The sequence below is a fragment of the Periophthalmus magnuspinnatus genome, chromosome 14, assembly GCF_009829125.3.
Source record: "Periophthalmus magnuspinnatus isolate fPerMag1 chromosome 14, fPerMag1.2.pri, whole genome shotgun sequence".
Taxonomy (NCBI): Eukaryota; Metazoa; Chordata; class Actinopteri; order Gobiiformes; family Gobiidae; genus Periophthalmus; species Periophthalmus magnuspinnatus.
The window spans coordinates 4,676,711-4,690,280 of NC_047139.1; the positions used below are offsets into that span (position 1 = coordinate 4,676,711).

General features: G+C 42.1%; 1 protein-coding gene across 1 annotated transcript in view; it reads left to right on the forward strand.

The window, feature by feature from the left end:
• The window catches only part of stk10 (serine/threonine kinase 10), a 103,490-nt gene that overhangs the window by 26,775 nt on the left and 63,145 nt on the right, over positions 1-13,570 (forward strand). Inside the window, exon 2 of the mRNA XM_033978186.2 lies at positions 3,804-3,968. Coding sequence (XP_033834077.1) covers positions 3,804-3,968 — 165 coding nt within the window. The remainder of the gene's footprint in view (positions 1-3,803; positions 3,969-13,570) is intronic.

Consider the following 13,570-nt stretch of genomic DNA (forward strand, 5'->3'; position numbering starts at 1 on the left):
AAGAGCGAGAGCAAAAGACAAAGCTAAAATCCGAGCCAACTGGACAAAACGTTTTATTTCACACCGATCACTCCCAGGGCGATATGTCAAGCTCAGGCCCCGGGGCGAAATCTGGCACGCGATGTAATTATTTTCGGCCCGTGAGATCATATCAAATGTGTATTACATCTGGCCCGCTGGTGTATAGCACATGCACCACTAATACTACACATCCCAGAATGCTTTGCTGGCACGCTGCAGTGGAGACCAGTTAGCGCCCCAAGCTACTAGTCACTTCGGTCAAATTAATTCCTACAGAGACATAAGTTATTTTATTTAAATAAGAAATGAAAACTGCTGATGTGTCTTTTATTTTAGATTTAATTTCTCATGTTTGTAATATCAGACTTGAGTTGTTTCAGATTTTGTGTTTAAGCAAAACTAAAGTTTGTTTCCATATGAGCAGGTTAAATTTGACATGTTGGGTGCAGGCAATTTTTCAGTTTGGCTCGTGAATTTGTCTTAGTTTTTTATTTTTATTTTGGACCACTGTGAATTTGAGTTTGACGCCCTTGATTTAGTGGCTTGAATGACTTTGTTCTCTGTGCACTTAGGTTACTCTCGCCAACATATCCAGTTTTGCTTTTCCTTACTGGAGTTTGTTCCATTTTTGTTTCACGAATCTATTAATCCAAAGTCGTCTTCTCTGAGAACTCAAAACTTTTCCGCGTTCACATATTGGTTGATTTATAACTACCGTATTTTCCAGAGTATAAGCCCAAAAAAAAGCAAAATAATGAAGAAAAAAGACATATATTTCACGTATAAGTCACGTCTGAGTATAAGTCGCACCCTCGAACAAACTATGAAAAAACGTTTGAGTTATAGTCCGGAAAATACGTTACAATTGCTGCTATTAAAATCCATTAAAACTGCGATTTGCGATGAATCTTGGAGCCTTTTTTTGGAGCAGAATCAACACTAAGGATATTTTAAGTCCATGCAACACCTGAGAATCGTGTGTATTTATGAAAGAATATTTAAATCGCGTCTGAGTATAAGTCGCACCCCTGGACAAACTATGAAAAAAGTGCGACGTATAATCCAGAAAATACTGTAATTTATACTTCATTGTAAGTGAAAATGAAGATCATAAAGTGCAGACATTAATTTTAGTTAGAAAATGTGAAATACCTATGTATATAAATATGTAAATGTATATATCCGTCCGTGTATGTGTAGGTGCAGGTATTCTGTTTTTTTATTCTGTTTTTTTTTCTTATTTATTTATATATATATTCTTTTTTATTTTGTTTTGATTTTTTTCTTTTATTTTTTTCAACTTTTATTTAATTATCTTCTCGTTCTATTGTTCAAAAACACAATAAAAAGAGGTTAAAAAAAAAAAGAAAATGTGAAATACCTGTCCCAGCGCGACTAAAAGCGTGTTTAAAAACGAGCTAAAGTCTGACGATGTGCTCTTTTAGTTTTATGGTCGTATTAAACGGCGAATCTGCACAAAAGTTCAGACTCACAGATGGTACAAAGTTAATTTTTAGTCCGGATGAAGTTTGAGAGTCTTACGAAGCCAAGAGGTTAGAAACAGTTTGGTTATTTTTCTTCAAAACTTAAATTCTGAAACTCAAAAATCCACATCCAGTTTTGACTGAAGGAGAAACTAATAAAAGAGGTGAAGAATTTTAGGTTCAACTTGGGGACGAGCCGCTGTTTTAACAACCAAACATCCACCTGACTGGCGTTTTTACTGCTACAAATACTGCAAAGTCACATGCCGCCGTTTCACTGTGAATCCTGTTAAATGTGCCTCCATCAAACTACAAACCTCATGAAAAATACGTTTGGATCATCACTAGTGAAGCGGCGTGTTGTTGTAATGCTCCACTGTGTCAGATCTGTGGAGTGGCGAGTGTTTGATACAGTTTGTTCAGTCCTGAGCTCCAGTGTTAATCTCGAGTGCTGTGTCTTTGTAGACGTTTGTGTCACAGACTTCGCACAGAGCTGAGGATTCACACACAGGTGAAAGGAGGGCCCCAGACGGGTGAAGAGGAGGGCCCCAGACGGGTGAAGAGGAGGGCCCCAGACGGGTGAAGAGGAGGGCCCCAGACGGGTGAAGAGGAGGGCCCCAGACGGGTGAAGAGGAGGGCCCCAGACGGGAGGCGAGAGAGGAGGAAAGACGGGATGGGGGGAGAGATGGGAGGAGAGATGGGAGGGAGGAGGGAGAGGAGGAGAGACGGGAGGGAGGAGAGGCAAGTAGGGAGACAGGAAGAGAGACAGGAAGAGAGACAGGAGGAGAGACAGGAGGAGAGACAGGAGGAGAGACAGGAGGAGAGACAGGAGGAGAGACAGGAGGAGAGACAGGAGGAGAGACAGGAGGAGAGACAAGTAGGGAGAAAAAAAAACTGTCCCCAAATGTCATTAGACCTACATTTATGTGCTGTGGATTTGTTATCAGGTGTTTTGAATGTGTCTCTTTTATCACAACAAAGGAAAAGGAAAGTCCATGTCCGTCTAAATATTATTTTCACCGTCTAATCAGTAAAATGTTCTTCAGCTCAAACTGTCTTTGTGTCAGTGAACAGTGTTTTTATCACACTGAAGTTTACTTAGATTCAAGTGCGGCGTCTTGTGGGTGCGGTGTTCACTTCCCTGTTCTATTTTGAACGTTTTGTTTGAGAAATCTTACTTATCACACTGCTGGGTGATATTTAGCTCGTTCTCCTTTTTTTATTTTGGATGCTGCTGGAGAATCGATGTGGGTTTTTTTCATGCACATTGTTTAGAATCCAGAGACACAGAGCTGTGGACGAGTCAAAATAAATCCTCTGTTTGGTTACACACTGTACCGAGCTGTAGTCACATTCTGTGCAGTGCTTTCTTTGCACTAAAGTGTTCAAATAAAGTGTTATGTTCTGTCGACGGCTGGTTGGAGGTTTAAGGTCGATAACTGATGCGTTTATAAAGTGCAAATATCGACCATTGTGTTGGTTGGCCGATATATCGATCTGTCTCCAGCTAGAATAATTTTATTTTTAAGTAAAACTACAAACATCCATTTATTTTTAGTTTATACTTCTATTCTGTCTCCACTAGAGTTTGGGATTAGCTTTATAGATGGCGAATAAATCAAATAAACACCAGGAAGTCTCTTAGTTTTAAAATTGACTCTTCATTAAATGTCCAAAAGTAAATATCTGCATATTAGAATCATGCTTTTATATTTCTAGGAATAATTATACAGAGCTATAGAAAACAACATATAGAATATATATGCACAACATTAGCTTAAATGTAGCTACAAGTAATGGAAACGTGTGTAAAACTGTTGATTAGCATCATGCTAACATGAATGGAAAATCCCATAGACATGCTAGCGTTATTAGCGTTTTGTATTTTAAAGCAAATTTACACTGTAAATCAACTTAAAGTGCCTCAAATGAGTTTATAGAGCGAGAGAACATGTTATAACAAGACAATACTCACAGACAGATGTTTGTATGAGGTCAGATGACAGTTTACACAGATTAAACACACAAAATGACTGAACTGTTGAAAGTCTGGAACAATATGGCAGCTACGGTGGCTCTGAAGAGACAAAACACATGAACTCAAAACACAAATATCTTCACTGGGGCAGAACATTGTCTGACTTACATTGTAACACTTGGCAATTACATATTTCTCAGATGGTTCATTTCTTGCATGTTTTAAAGATAAGACAAAGATAAACCAATAACTTCTCCAAAAAATAATAAAAAAGTTGCTAACTGAAGTTTTAAAAATATGTTGTGATTTTTTTTCTCCAGGCTCAAAACAAAGAGACCGGCGTGCTCGCTGCTGCTAAAGTGATCGAGACAAAGTCGGAGGAGGAGCTGGAGGATTACATGGTGGAGATCGACATTTTAGCCAAATGTGACCATCGCTACATCGTCAAACTGCTGGACGCTTTTTACCACGACAACAAACTCTGGGTAAGGCACATTATTTAAAGCTTTATTCAGGCTTTTTCTGTCCCCAGATAGATGAGGATGGAGACTGTTCGCGAGGAGAGGTGGGAGATATATCTAAAAATGTATAAAAATATGTATTATTACAATTGTTATTTTAGAGAAATGCAGTAATATGTCGAGTTTACTGTTTATAATTTAAAAAAGACGACATAAAGAGACAGAAACGTACAAAACAAGAGCGTAGTGACTCAGAACTGGAGCTAAACCAGGACTAAACCAGGACTAAACCAAGACTAAAGCAAGACTAAAGCAGGACTAAAGCAGGACTAAAGCAGGACTAAAGCAGGACTAAAGCAGGACTAAAGCAGGACTAAAGCAGGACTGAACCAGGACTGAACCAGGACTGAAGCAGGACTGAAGCAGGACTAAAGCAGGACTAAAGCAGGACTAAAGCAGGACTAAAGCAGGACTAAAGCAGGACTAAAGCAGGACTAAAGCAGGACTAAAGCAGGACTAAAGCAGGACTGAACCAGGACTGAACCAGGACTGAACCAGGACTGAACCAGGACTGAAGCAGGACTGAACCAGGACTGAAGCAGGACTAAAGCAGGACTAAAGCAGGACTAAAGCAGGACTAAAGCAGGACTAAAGCAGGACTAAAGCAGGACTAAAGCAGGACTAAAGCAGGACTAAAGCAGGACTAAAGCAGGACTAAAGCAGGACTAAAGCAGGACTAAAGCAGGACTAAAGCAGGACTAAAGCAGGACTAAAGCAGGACTAAACCAAGACTAAACCAAGACTAAACCAAGACTAAACCAAGACTAAACCAAGACTAAACCAAGACTAAACCAAGACTAAACCAAGACTAAACCAAGACTAAACCAAGACTAAACCAAGACTAAACCAGGACTAAAGCAGGACTAAAGCAGGACTAAAGCAGGACTAAAGCAGGACTAAAGCAGGACTAAAGCAGGACTAAAGCAGGACTAAAGCAGGACTAGACCAGGACTAGACCAGGACTAGACCAGGACTAGACCAGGACTAGACCAGGACTAGACCAGGACTAGACCAGGACTAGACCAGGACCAGACCAGGACCAGACCAGGACCAAACCAGGACCAAACCAGGACCAAACCAGGACCAAACCAGGTCTAGACCAGGTCTAGACCAGGACCAAACCAGCACTAACAACAGAACTAAAATGTGCTCAAACTAGAACCAAACAAGAACAAGTGACTGCATCCATATGTGCTGTTTGTGGTTCAGTTTATGGTCCATTTATGTTTTTTTTTCTAGGCTTGAACCTCAACTTTGACATTTACAGACACATTTTAGCACAACCCTATGCACTGTTATATTATCATTGCATTTTATATATTTTATTATTGAGATAAAGCTAAAATTGCTTCAACTAATTATTATTTTAGTCTTTTTTTAAATTTTTGTTTCATATTTTTACATACTGTCATTTAAAACAACAAATGCATACACAATTTTTTCATTTTTATATAACAAGAACTGAAACATACGTAAATAAATAATTTAAAATAATGATAATAATAATACAAAAATAAATAGTGCCACAAATCTGTGGCACTATGTAAATTTAGTCACTGTAAATTTAGTCACTGATTTAATAGATTTAAGTTAATCAATTAGTTGTTTAGATTAAAAAACGTGCGTATGAGATTTATAATACATTTTGACGAAGAATGACTAAAAGGACAAAATGGCGGATACAAGTGTCCAAAATGAGTTTCCTCCGCTGGGCGCTCCCTTAGAGACAGGGTCAGGAGCTCGGAGTGGAGCCGCTGCTCCTCCACGCTGAGAGGAACCAGCTGAGGTGGCTTGGAAATCTGTTCAGGATGGTTCAGGGAGATGTTCCAAGTACGTCCCACCAGAAGAAGGCTATGAATATGTCTCTCGGCTGGCCTGGGAACACCTTGGGGTCCCACTGGAGGAGCTGGAGGACGTGTCTGGGGTGAGGGAAGTCTGGGAGTCCTTGCTTAGACTGATGCCCCCACGACAAAGCGAAGAAAATGGATGGTTTAATTTGGGATGTTCAGGATGGTTCAGGGAGGTGTTCCGGGCACATCCCACCAGAAGGAGGCTAGGACAATGTCTCTTGACTGTCCTGGGAACGCCTTGGAGTCCCACTGGAGGAGTTGGAGGACGTGTCTGGGGTGAGGGAAGTCTAGGAGTCCTTGCTTAGACTGATGCCCCCACGACAAAGCGAAGAAAATGGATGGTTTAATTTGAGATGTTCAGGATGGTTCAGGGAGGTGTTCCAGGTACGCCCCACAAGGAGGAGGCTAGGACTGTGTCTCTCTGGCCTGGGAACACCTTGGGGTCCCGCTGGAGGAGCTGGAGGACGCGTCTGGGGTGAGGGAAGCCTGGGAGTAGCTGCTGAAACTGCTGCCCGCATGACAAAGTGAAGAAAATAGATGAATGGATGGTTTAATTTGGGATAACAAAACATCTTCTCCATCTTCTCCATCCATCTTCTGGCATGTTTTGGAGGCAAAGTCATGTAGTAATTAATCGATTTAACTTGTTTCTGTCTTAATTTATTAAATAGTTTGAAAGGCAAACCCTCGATTGATATAATACAGCGTTTTATGACGTAACAACACGGCTTTACGATCACAATACTGCGCAACACAAAGGTCTGTTTCCATCTCGCTGTTGGGTTTTTACTGCGTCTTTATGAAACTTCACACAGGACAGAACACACATGAGCTCACTCCTCAGACATGCTCCTCCGCCACAGCAGCACGGATCATTTTCACTCTTATTTATTTATTTTTTTTGTGCTATCAGTTCTGTCCTCTGGGTCAAACGCAACTCTTCAACTCCCTCTGACCCCGCGCCAAAAAACACAACAGTGACCTCATTTTTAATATCAAACCAGTGAAACGCAGCGGGGACCAAAATAGTAGTAACTTCGATGTGTTTCTTGGCTGCGTCGTCATTTTTAGTTTCGTTTAGATGAAATTCTGCAAAAAAATGTTCAGTTATTTGGGAGTTAAAATGACGTTAGACGAACCAGGAGCTACGACAATCACAAAACAATGATTACTTTTGTGTATTTTTTGTATATTTGAAAGATTTTCTTGGCGTTTTGTGCGATTGTTGCGTCTAAAAGTTACGCGAAATGATGTAAAACAGTTTTCGGATCATTTTTAAAGCTCCACGGCGTGACTTTTTAGGCGATAAATCTAGACGTTGGGTGTTTTTTTTTGGGCTAAAACGTGTGGGAAAACAGATCGGCAGTAGCTCCGTTGCTCGAGTGTTCGCCGACTGTCATAAAAGTCGGCGGTTCGAATCCCGTTCTCGACTTAAACGTCATTGGTTGCGCGGTCAGATCCAGCGATCCACAGGTTGGCGGTGCGATTCCACGTAGAATTGCACAATTGCGCGAAAGGTGAACCGCGTCATAGCGATGGACGACTGGATACAACGACGTGACCATTTAACGCGTCGCGCAAACTTCAGATTTGTTTTGTGTTTGAAATAATAGAGGATATCGTGGTTTTGAAATAGCTGAATTCCACAGAAACGTTTCACTTCGCATTTGAGATAAGAAAGATTCATGAATGTGATTTATTGAAGAAAAGCAGTGGGGGTTGTCCAGCAGACTCCTGACCTCTCGTTTTTCTCTGTGTGGGTCAGTGTTTCCAAATACTTTGTCCAGTTTCTCTCGTCATCGCAGGCATAACTTTACTTAGGGCTGGACACTTACGCACCAAAGTTGAGCTGATCGGAGACGGTGTCCTCCAATGTTTATGTCACCAGCGGACGGCAGATCATGTCCAGACAACGTTATGTGGAAAAAATAATAATAATGAAAAAACAGATCAGAGCCACTGGAAAAAAATCAGCCTCATAGTCAGAGAGAAAAGTGTAAAAGAGTGAATCAATGACCAAGATTTTATGCAGCTGGTACACAGAAACTTTGCTCCGCCAAATCAAACTCGTTCTTACAAATAAAAACGTTACAAATTGACCTACAACGTAAAAAACCCCAAAAAAATCAGTTCAGACTCGTCCTGAATAAAAGATGTGACCTCCAGAGTGTCTGGACCGTGGACTGAGTGAGCGGGACGTCACCCGGATCATCCAGGCTGGACCAGCTATAGCAGCGAATTTGGAGCCAAGTTGCTTATTAGGAATTCCAAAGGCGAGTATCATAGCAACCAAAGAGCCAATCAGGAGAGAGAGTGCAATTTAGACAATTAGCCTGAGTCTGTGGTCAGGGATCAGTGGGTTTGGGCGAATGTGCGACGATAGAGCAGTCCTCTGACCACCGGACTGTTTGAGAGAGGAAGAGAGGGAGACAGGGGGAGAGAGACGGGGAGAGGAAGAGACAGGAACAGAGAGACAGAGACGGACAGGGAGACAGAGAAACAGAGTCAGGGAGAGACAGAGAGAAAGAGACAGAGGAAGAGATACAGGAACAGAGAGACAGACGGACATGGAGACAGAGAAACAGAGACGGGGAGAGTGGGGGAGAGACAGAGAGAGACACACGGGGAGACAGAGAGAGCGGGAGAGGGAGAGACACAGACGTGGAGACAGAGAGAGACAGACGTGGAGGGAGAGACAGAGGAAGAGAGACAGGAACAGAGAGACAGATAAACAGAGGGGGAGAGTGGGGGAGAGACAGAGAGAGACAGGCGGGGAGACAGAGAGAGCGGGAGAGGGAGAGAGGGAGAGACAGAGAGCGGGAGAGAGGGAGAGACCACAGACGTGGAGACAGAGAGAGACAGACGTGGAGGGAGAGACAGACGTGGAGGGAGAGACAGACGTGGAGGGAGAGACAGACGTGGAGGGAGAGACAGACGTGGAGGGAGAGACAGACGTGGAGGGAGAGACAGACGTGGAGGGAGAGACAGACGTGGAGGGAGAGACAGACGTGGAGGGAGAGACAGACGTGGAGGGAGAGACAGACGTGGAGGGAGAGACAGAGAGCGGGAGAGACAGAGACGTGGAGACAGAGAGAGACAGAGAGAGGGAGAGACAAGACAAGTGAGAGAGACAAGAAAAAGAGAGACAAGAGAGAGCGAAAGACAGAGAGACGAGGAGAGAGATACAGGCGGACAGGCAGACAGAGAGAGAGAGGCAGAAACAGAGGCAGAAAGAGGGGCAGAGATAGGGAGACAGAGCGAGACAGACAGGAAGACAAGGACACAGGGAGACAGATAGACAGATAGAGAGAAAGGCTCTTGATGGTAACGTCCCTTCCCACCTGCACCACTGGTTCAGGGAGCGGCTGTTGAACTGGACCCAGAGTCAGTGAAGCTCAAAGCCTCACGTCCTGTTTGAAACACCGGGGCTGGAGCAGATTAGCTCTGTCCATTTATATAAACAGTCTGTGGTCTGGAGCTTATGTCCACACGGCAGCGTCTGAGGGAAGGACGGGGATGAGTGACGGCTGTGAGCGAGCGCCGGAGCAGGGACGGGTCTGAGGAACTCGGGGCGAAAGCAAACCACGATATGCAACCACGCTAATGCTAACTCATGCTAACACGGTACATCTGAAACTCACAGAATACTGAATACCATGTGTGATTTTACATCTGCTGGTGGACGTCCTCATCCCTCCAGCTTAAAATGTTCCACCAAATCTGAATCCAAAGTTATTCACGTCTAGACCTGTCACGATTACAGATTTTTGAGTGAAAATGATCGTTCCATGCGTCACGTTCTGAGCGATAAGTCACTATAGTATTTACCGTGACTGTCCCACTTATGTCTGTCATTTGTCATTTTTGTGTCAAACCACAGTGTTCTCTGCAGAGTCAAACCACTGGACTCGCTGTGTGTTCTCTTCTTTTGGATGTTTTTACATCACTCGCTCTCAGCACAAACCTCTCGCACAAACGTCGCAGTATTTACACGATACGACTGGTATTTGAGTCAAATCACATATTTGAGGCACAATTAGCCCGACTCTGTGGTCAGGGCTCAGGGGTTTGAGCGAATGGGCCACGGTCGAGCATTCCTCTGTCCAACGGACTGTTTGAGAGAGACGGAGGGAGGGAGAGAGAAACAGGGAGAGACGGGGGGAGGGACAGAGACGGGGGGAGGGACAGAGACGGGGGGAGGGACAGAGACTGGGGGAAGGACAGAGACGGAGAGGGAGGGAGAGACAGAGATGGGGAGGGAGAGACAGAGACGAAGAGGGAGGGAGAGAGACGGAACGAGAGACGGAGAGGGAGAGATGGAGAGGGAGGGAGAGAGACGGAGCGAGAGAGACGGAGAGGGAGAGACGGAGAGGGACAGACGGAGAGGGAGAGACAGAGACGGAGAGGGAGAGACAGAGACGGAGAGGGAGGGAGACGGAGGGAGAGATAGAGAGGGAGACAGAGGGAGAGACGGAGACAGAGGGAGAGAGAGACAGGGAGAGACGGAGAGATACAGAGGGAGATGGGGAGAGAAACAGGGAGAGGGAGAGATGGGGGGAGACAGGGAGGGAGACAGAGAAACAGGGGACAGAGAAAGAGGGAGACAGAGGGAGAAAGAGGGAGACAGAGGGAGGGAGAGAGACACGGGGAGAGGGAGAGAGACAGACAGACGGACGGAGAGAGACAGACAGACAGACAGACAGACGGACGGAGAGAGACAGACAGACAGACAGACGGACGGAGAGAGACAGACAGACAGACGGACGGAGAGAGACAGAGACAGACAGACCGAGAGACACAGAGATAGAGAGAGATCTACACTAGATCGTTGGGCAAAAATCACCTTCAGTCACATTTTAAAAAAAAATTTTATTAATTAAATATTGTTTAAGTTTCTCTCAAACTCTGCTCCAAACACGTGCTTTACTGACTCTAGACTTTTCAATTATACAAACCCAAGTACGTCATTGTCAATTTGAAATAACTACACCTTTATTTAATAATATTTGATTCATAAGACCATCCTTCTGATTCATCCCCGTGTTTACACAGATGGAGTCAGTCCGGTCGCCGCCCTCTGTCCTGACACTGACATTTGGGTTTTTTTAGTGACGCACAGTGGCTCATTCTGCCCAAATCTGTAATGATTAATGTCATAAGCCGCCATATTTGTTTCGATATGAACAGACCGTGCATGTCTCTGATTGGCCGATCCACCTGTCGATCACGCCCATCTGAACTCTGGGAGATTCACAGTGACCAGAGCAGCTCTAGAGTGAATAAAATGTGGTCCATAAATGCAGTGGTGGAAGAAGTATTTGATTTTAAGACCAAAAAAATACTCGAAGTAAAAGTATCACATGAAAAATCTATTTAAATAAAAGTATTAAAGTGCCCGTTTAAGAATGTACTTAAAGAGTAAAAAGTAAAAGTATTTCACGCAGACTTTAAGATTTAATAAAGCTTCAAATGTGTCGATATTGATACAGATTTATGACGAATTTTGTTCAGTAGAAACGGTAGAATTAATTTTTTTTCTAGCTGTTTTTATTTATATTTTTGTTTGTTCAAATTATGAACTTGATTAAAAATACAATAAATAAATAATAATAAATAAATGAAAAAAATTAATGAAAAATACATGAATGAATAAATGAATGAATGAATGAAAAATAAATAAATAAAATGAATGAATGAATGAAAAATAAATGAATGAAAACTAAAATAAATAAAATAAATGAAAAATGAATGAAAACTAAATAAATAAGTGAACGAATGAATGAAAATTAAATAAATGAATGAATGACAACTAAATAAATAAATAAAATAAATGAAAACTAAATAAATAAAATAAATGAAAAATAAATAAATGAATGAAAAATAAATGAATGAATGAATGAAAAATAAATGAATGAATGAAAAAAGAAAGATAAATAAATAAATAAAATAAATGAAAATAAAATAAATAAAATAAATGAAAAATAAATAAATGAATGAAAAATAAATAAATGAAAATTAAATAAATAAATAAATCCTCAGACTTTCCAGCAGGTCTCAAACAATAATAACAAAAAAACTCATACATTTCAGTCGTGCTCACTACATTTGGGAGCAGGTATCTCTACTATATACTCAATTTTTTTTTAAGTAAAATTTAGCTTAAATAGTATTACTTTTACTTTGTTACTTTCCATCACTGCGTAAATGTCACACAGGAGAAAAATATGTTAGTAAAATACATTAACATTCAAATATGTTGTGTTGAACTGTGATGATTTGCAGTCGTACGTGGTTCATATTTTGGCGATACTTGTTTTAAATTGTATGTTTTAGACTAAAGGAGTAATAATAATCACAAATCGCAAAAATTCAAACAAATGTTACTACGTCTACTTCTCAAAACTGAAGACACTGAGCGAGTTTTTTTTACCTCGTCCAAAGTATCGATGCTTACATAATCCAGGACTTTGCCTTTAAGGACAATACTCAGTTTGTAAAAGTGCTGAAGGTATTTAAAGCGGCGACGGCGGCGCTTACACGGCAGAACACACAGAGGTGACAGATGCTATTAAAACACATAAGTACAGGCTACAACATGTACTGTACTCTGTGTGTGTTTGTTTTGGAGACAATGCATGGAAACTAACTCGGAAGTACTTGTATGTATGTAGTTTGTGTATTTGGCGTGCAGTGCCAGTCGCCAGTCGCCATGGAAGCGGACTTGATTTGTCAGTCTTAAGAAAACGTGATTGTGGAGTCCAAAGTTTATATTCTGAAGTAGACAGACACTTATTTAAAAGTTTTAAATCGTGCTAGTCATAGGTCGTGTCTCAATTCGAACAGTTGTACACGTCTAAGTACCGTTTGAAGTACCCGACCGATGAAGGGTACTCCTCCGTCTACCGCAAAATGCCGTTCCGTCGCTTACGTTCCGTCGCTTATGTTACGTCACCTAGCAACCGTGACAGCTGCTGACTAATGACCTAAATGTGTAAAAATGGACACTGAAATAATTAGTTTTATTTTTCATTCTTTATTATTTCATAGAAGAAGAGTCAGACTGTCGTTGTCGCGGTCGTTTATTTCTTTTTAAATTGAATTAAATAAGGAATTAATCTTTCTCTTTCGAATATCAATAGACAAATGTAACGTTTTTTTTGCCCAATTGTAGCTAGTGTTGCATAACTTTAAGAAAATATACATCTTTTCTCCCATAGAAGAAGTCACTCGCGGTGCATGATGGGATACAGCTTCGTTCACGGCCGATCTCCGTGGAAACGCGGGGCACGTTTGTCGGCCGCGTTCGTCGGGTGCGTGAAATGGGACAGGCCTTGTCGTGACGGAAGTGACGGAAGTGCCCTTCAAATGCACCCAACGAAGTGTGAAACCGTCGAATTGAAACATGGCCGACGACTGTATACATAAACGTACTTAGCTAACCTGCTAGCTGCTCCGTTCCAAATAGGAAGTGATCATCTTAAATGTTCGTATTAACCCGCTCTACATGATCCTGTTTTGTTTGTTTTTTTTCACCATTTTGTCCGTAAATCAAGATATGAACTTTAATAGCAGACAAATCGGGCGCTTTCTTTCCCCGAGGTCGCTCCCGCTAGCGTTAGCAACAGGTTTGATTGACAGCGTTGCTAAGGGAAGAGGCTTTTACCTTCAACAGCCTGGCTCCGGATCGGCTCTTCGGTTGCTATGATACTCGTAGTC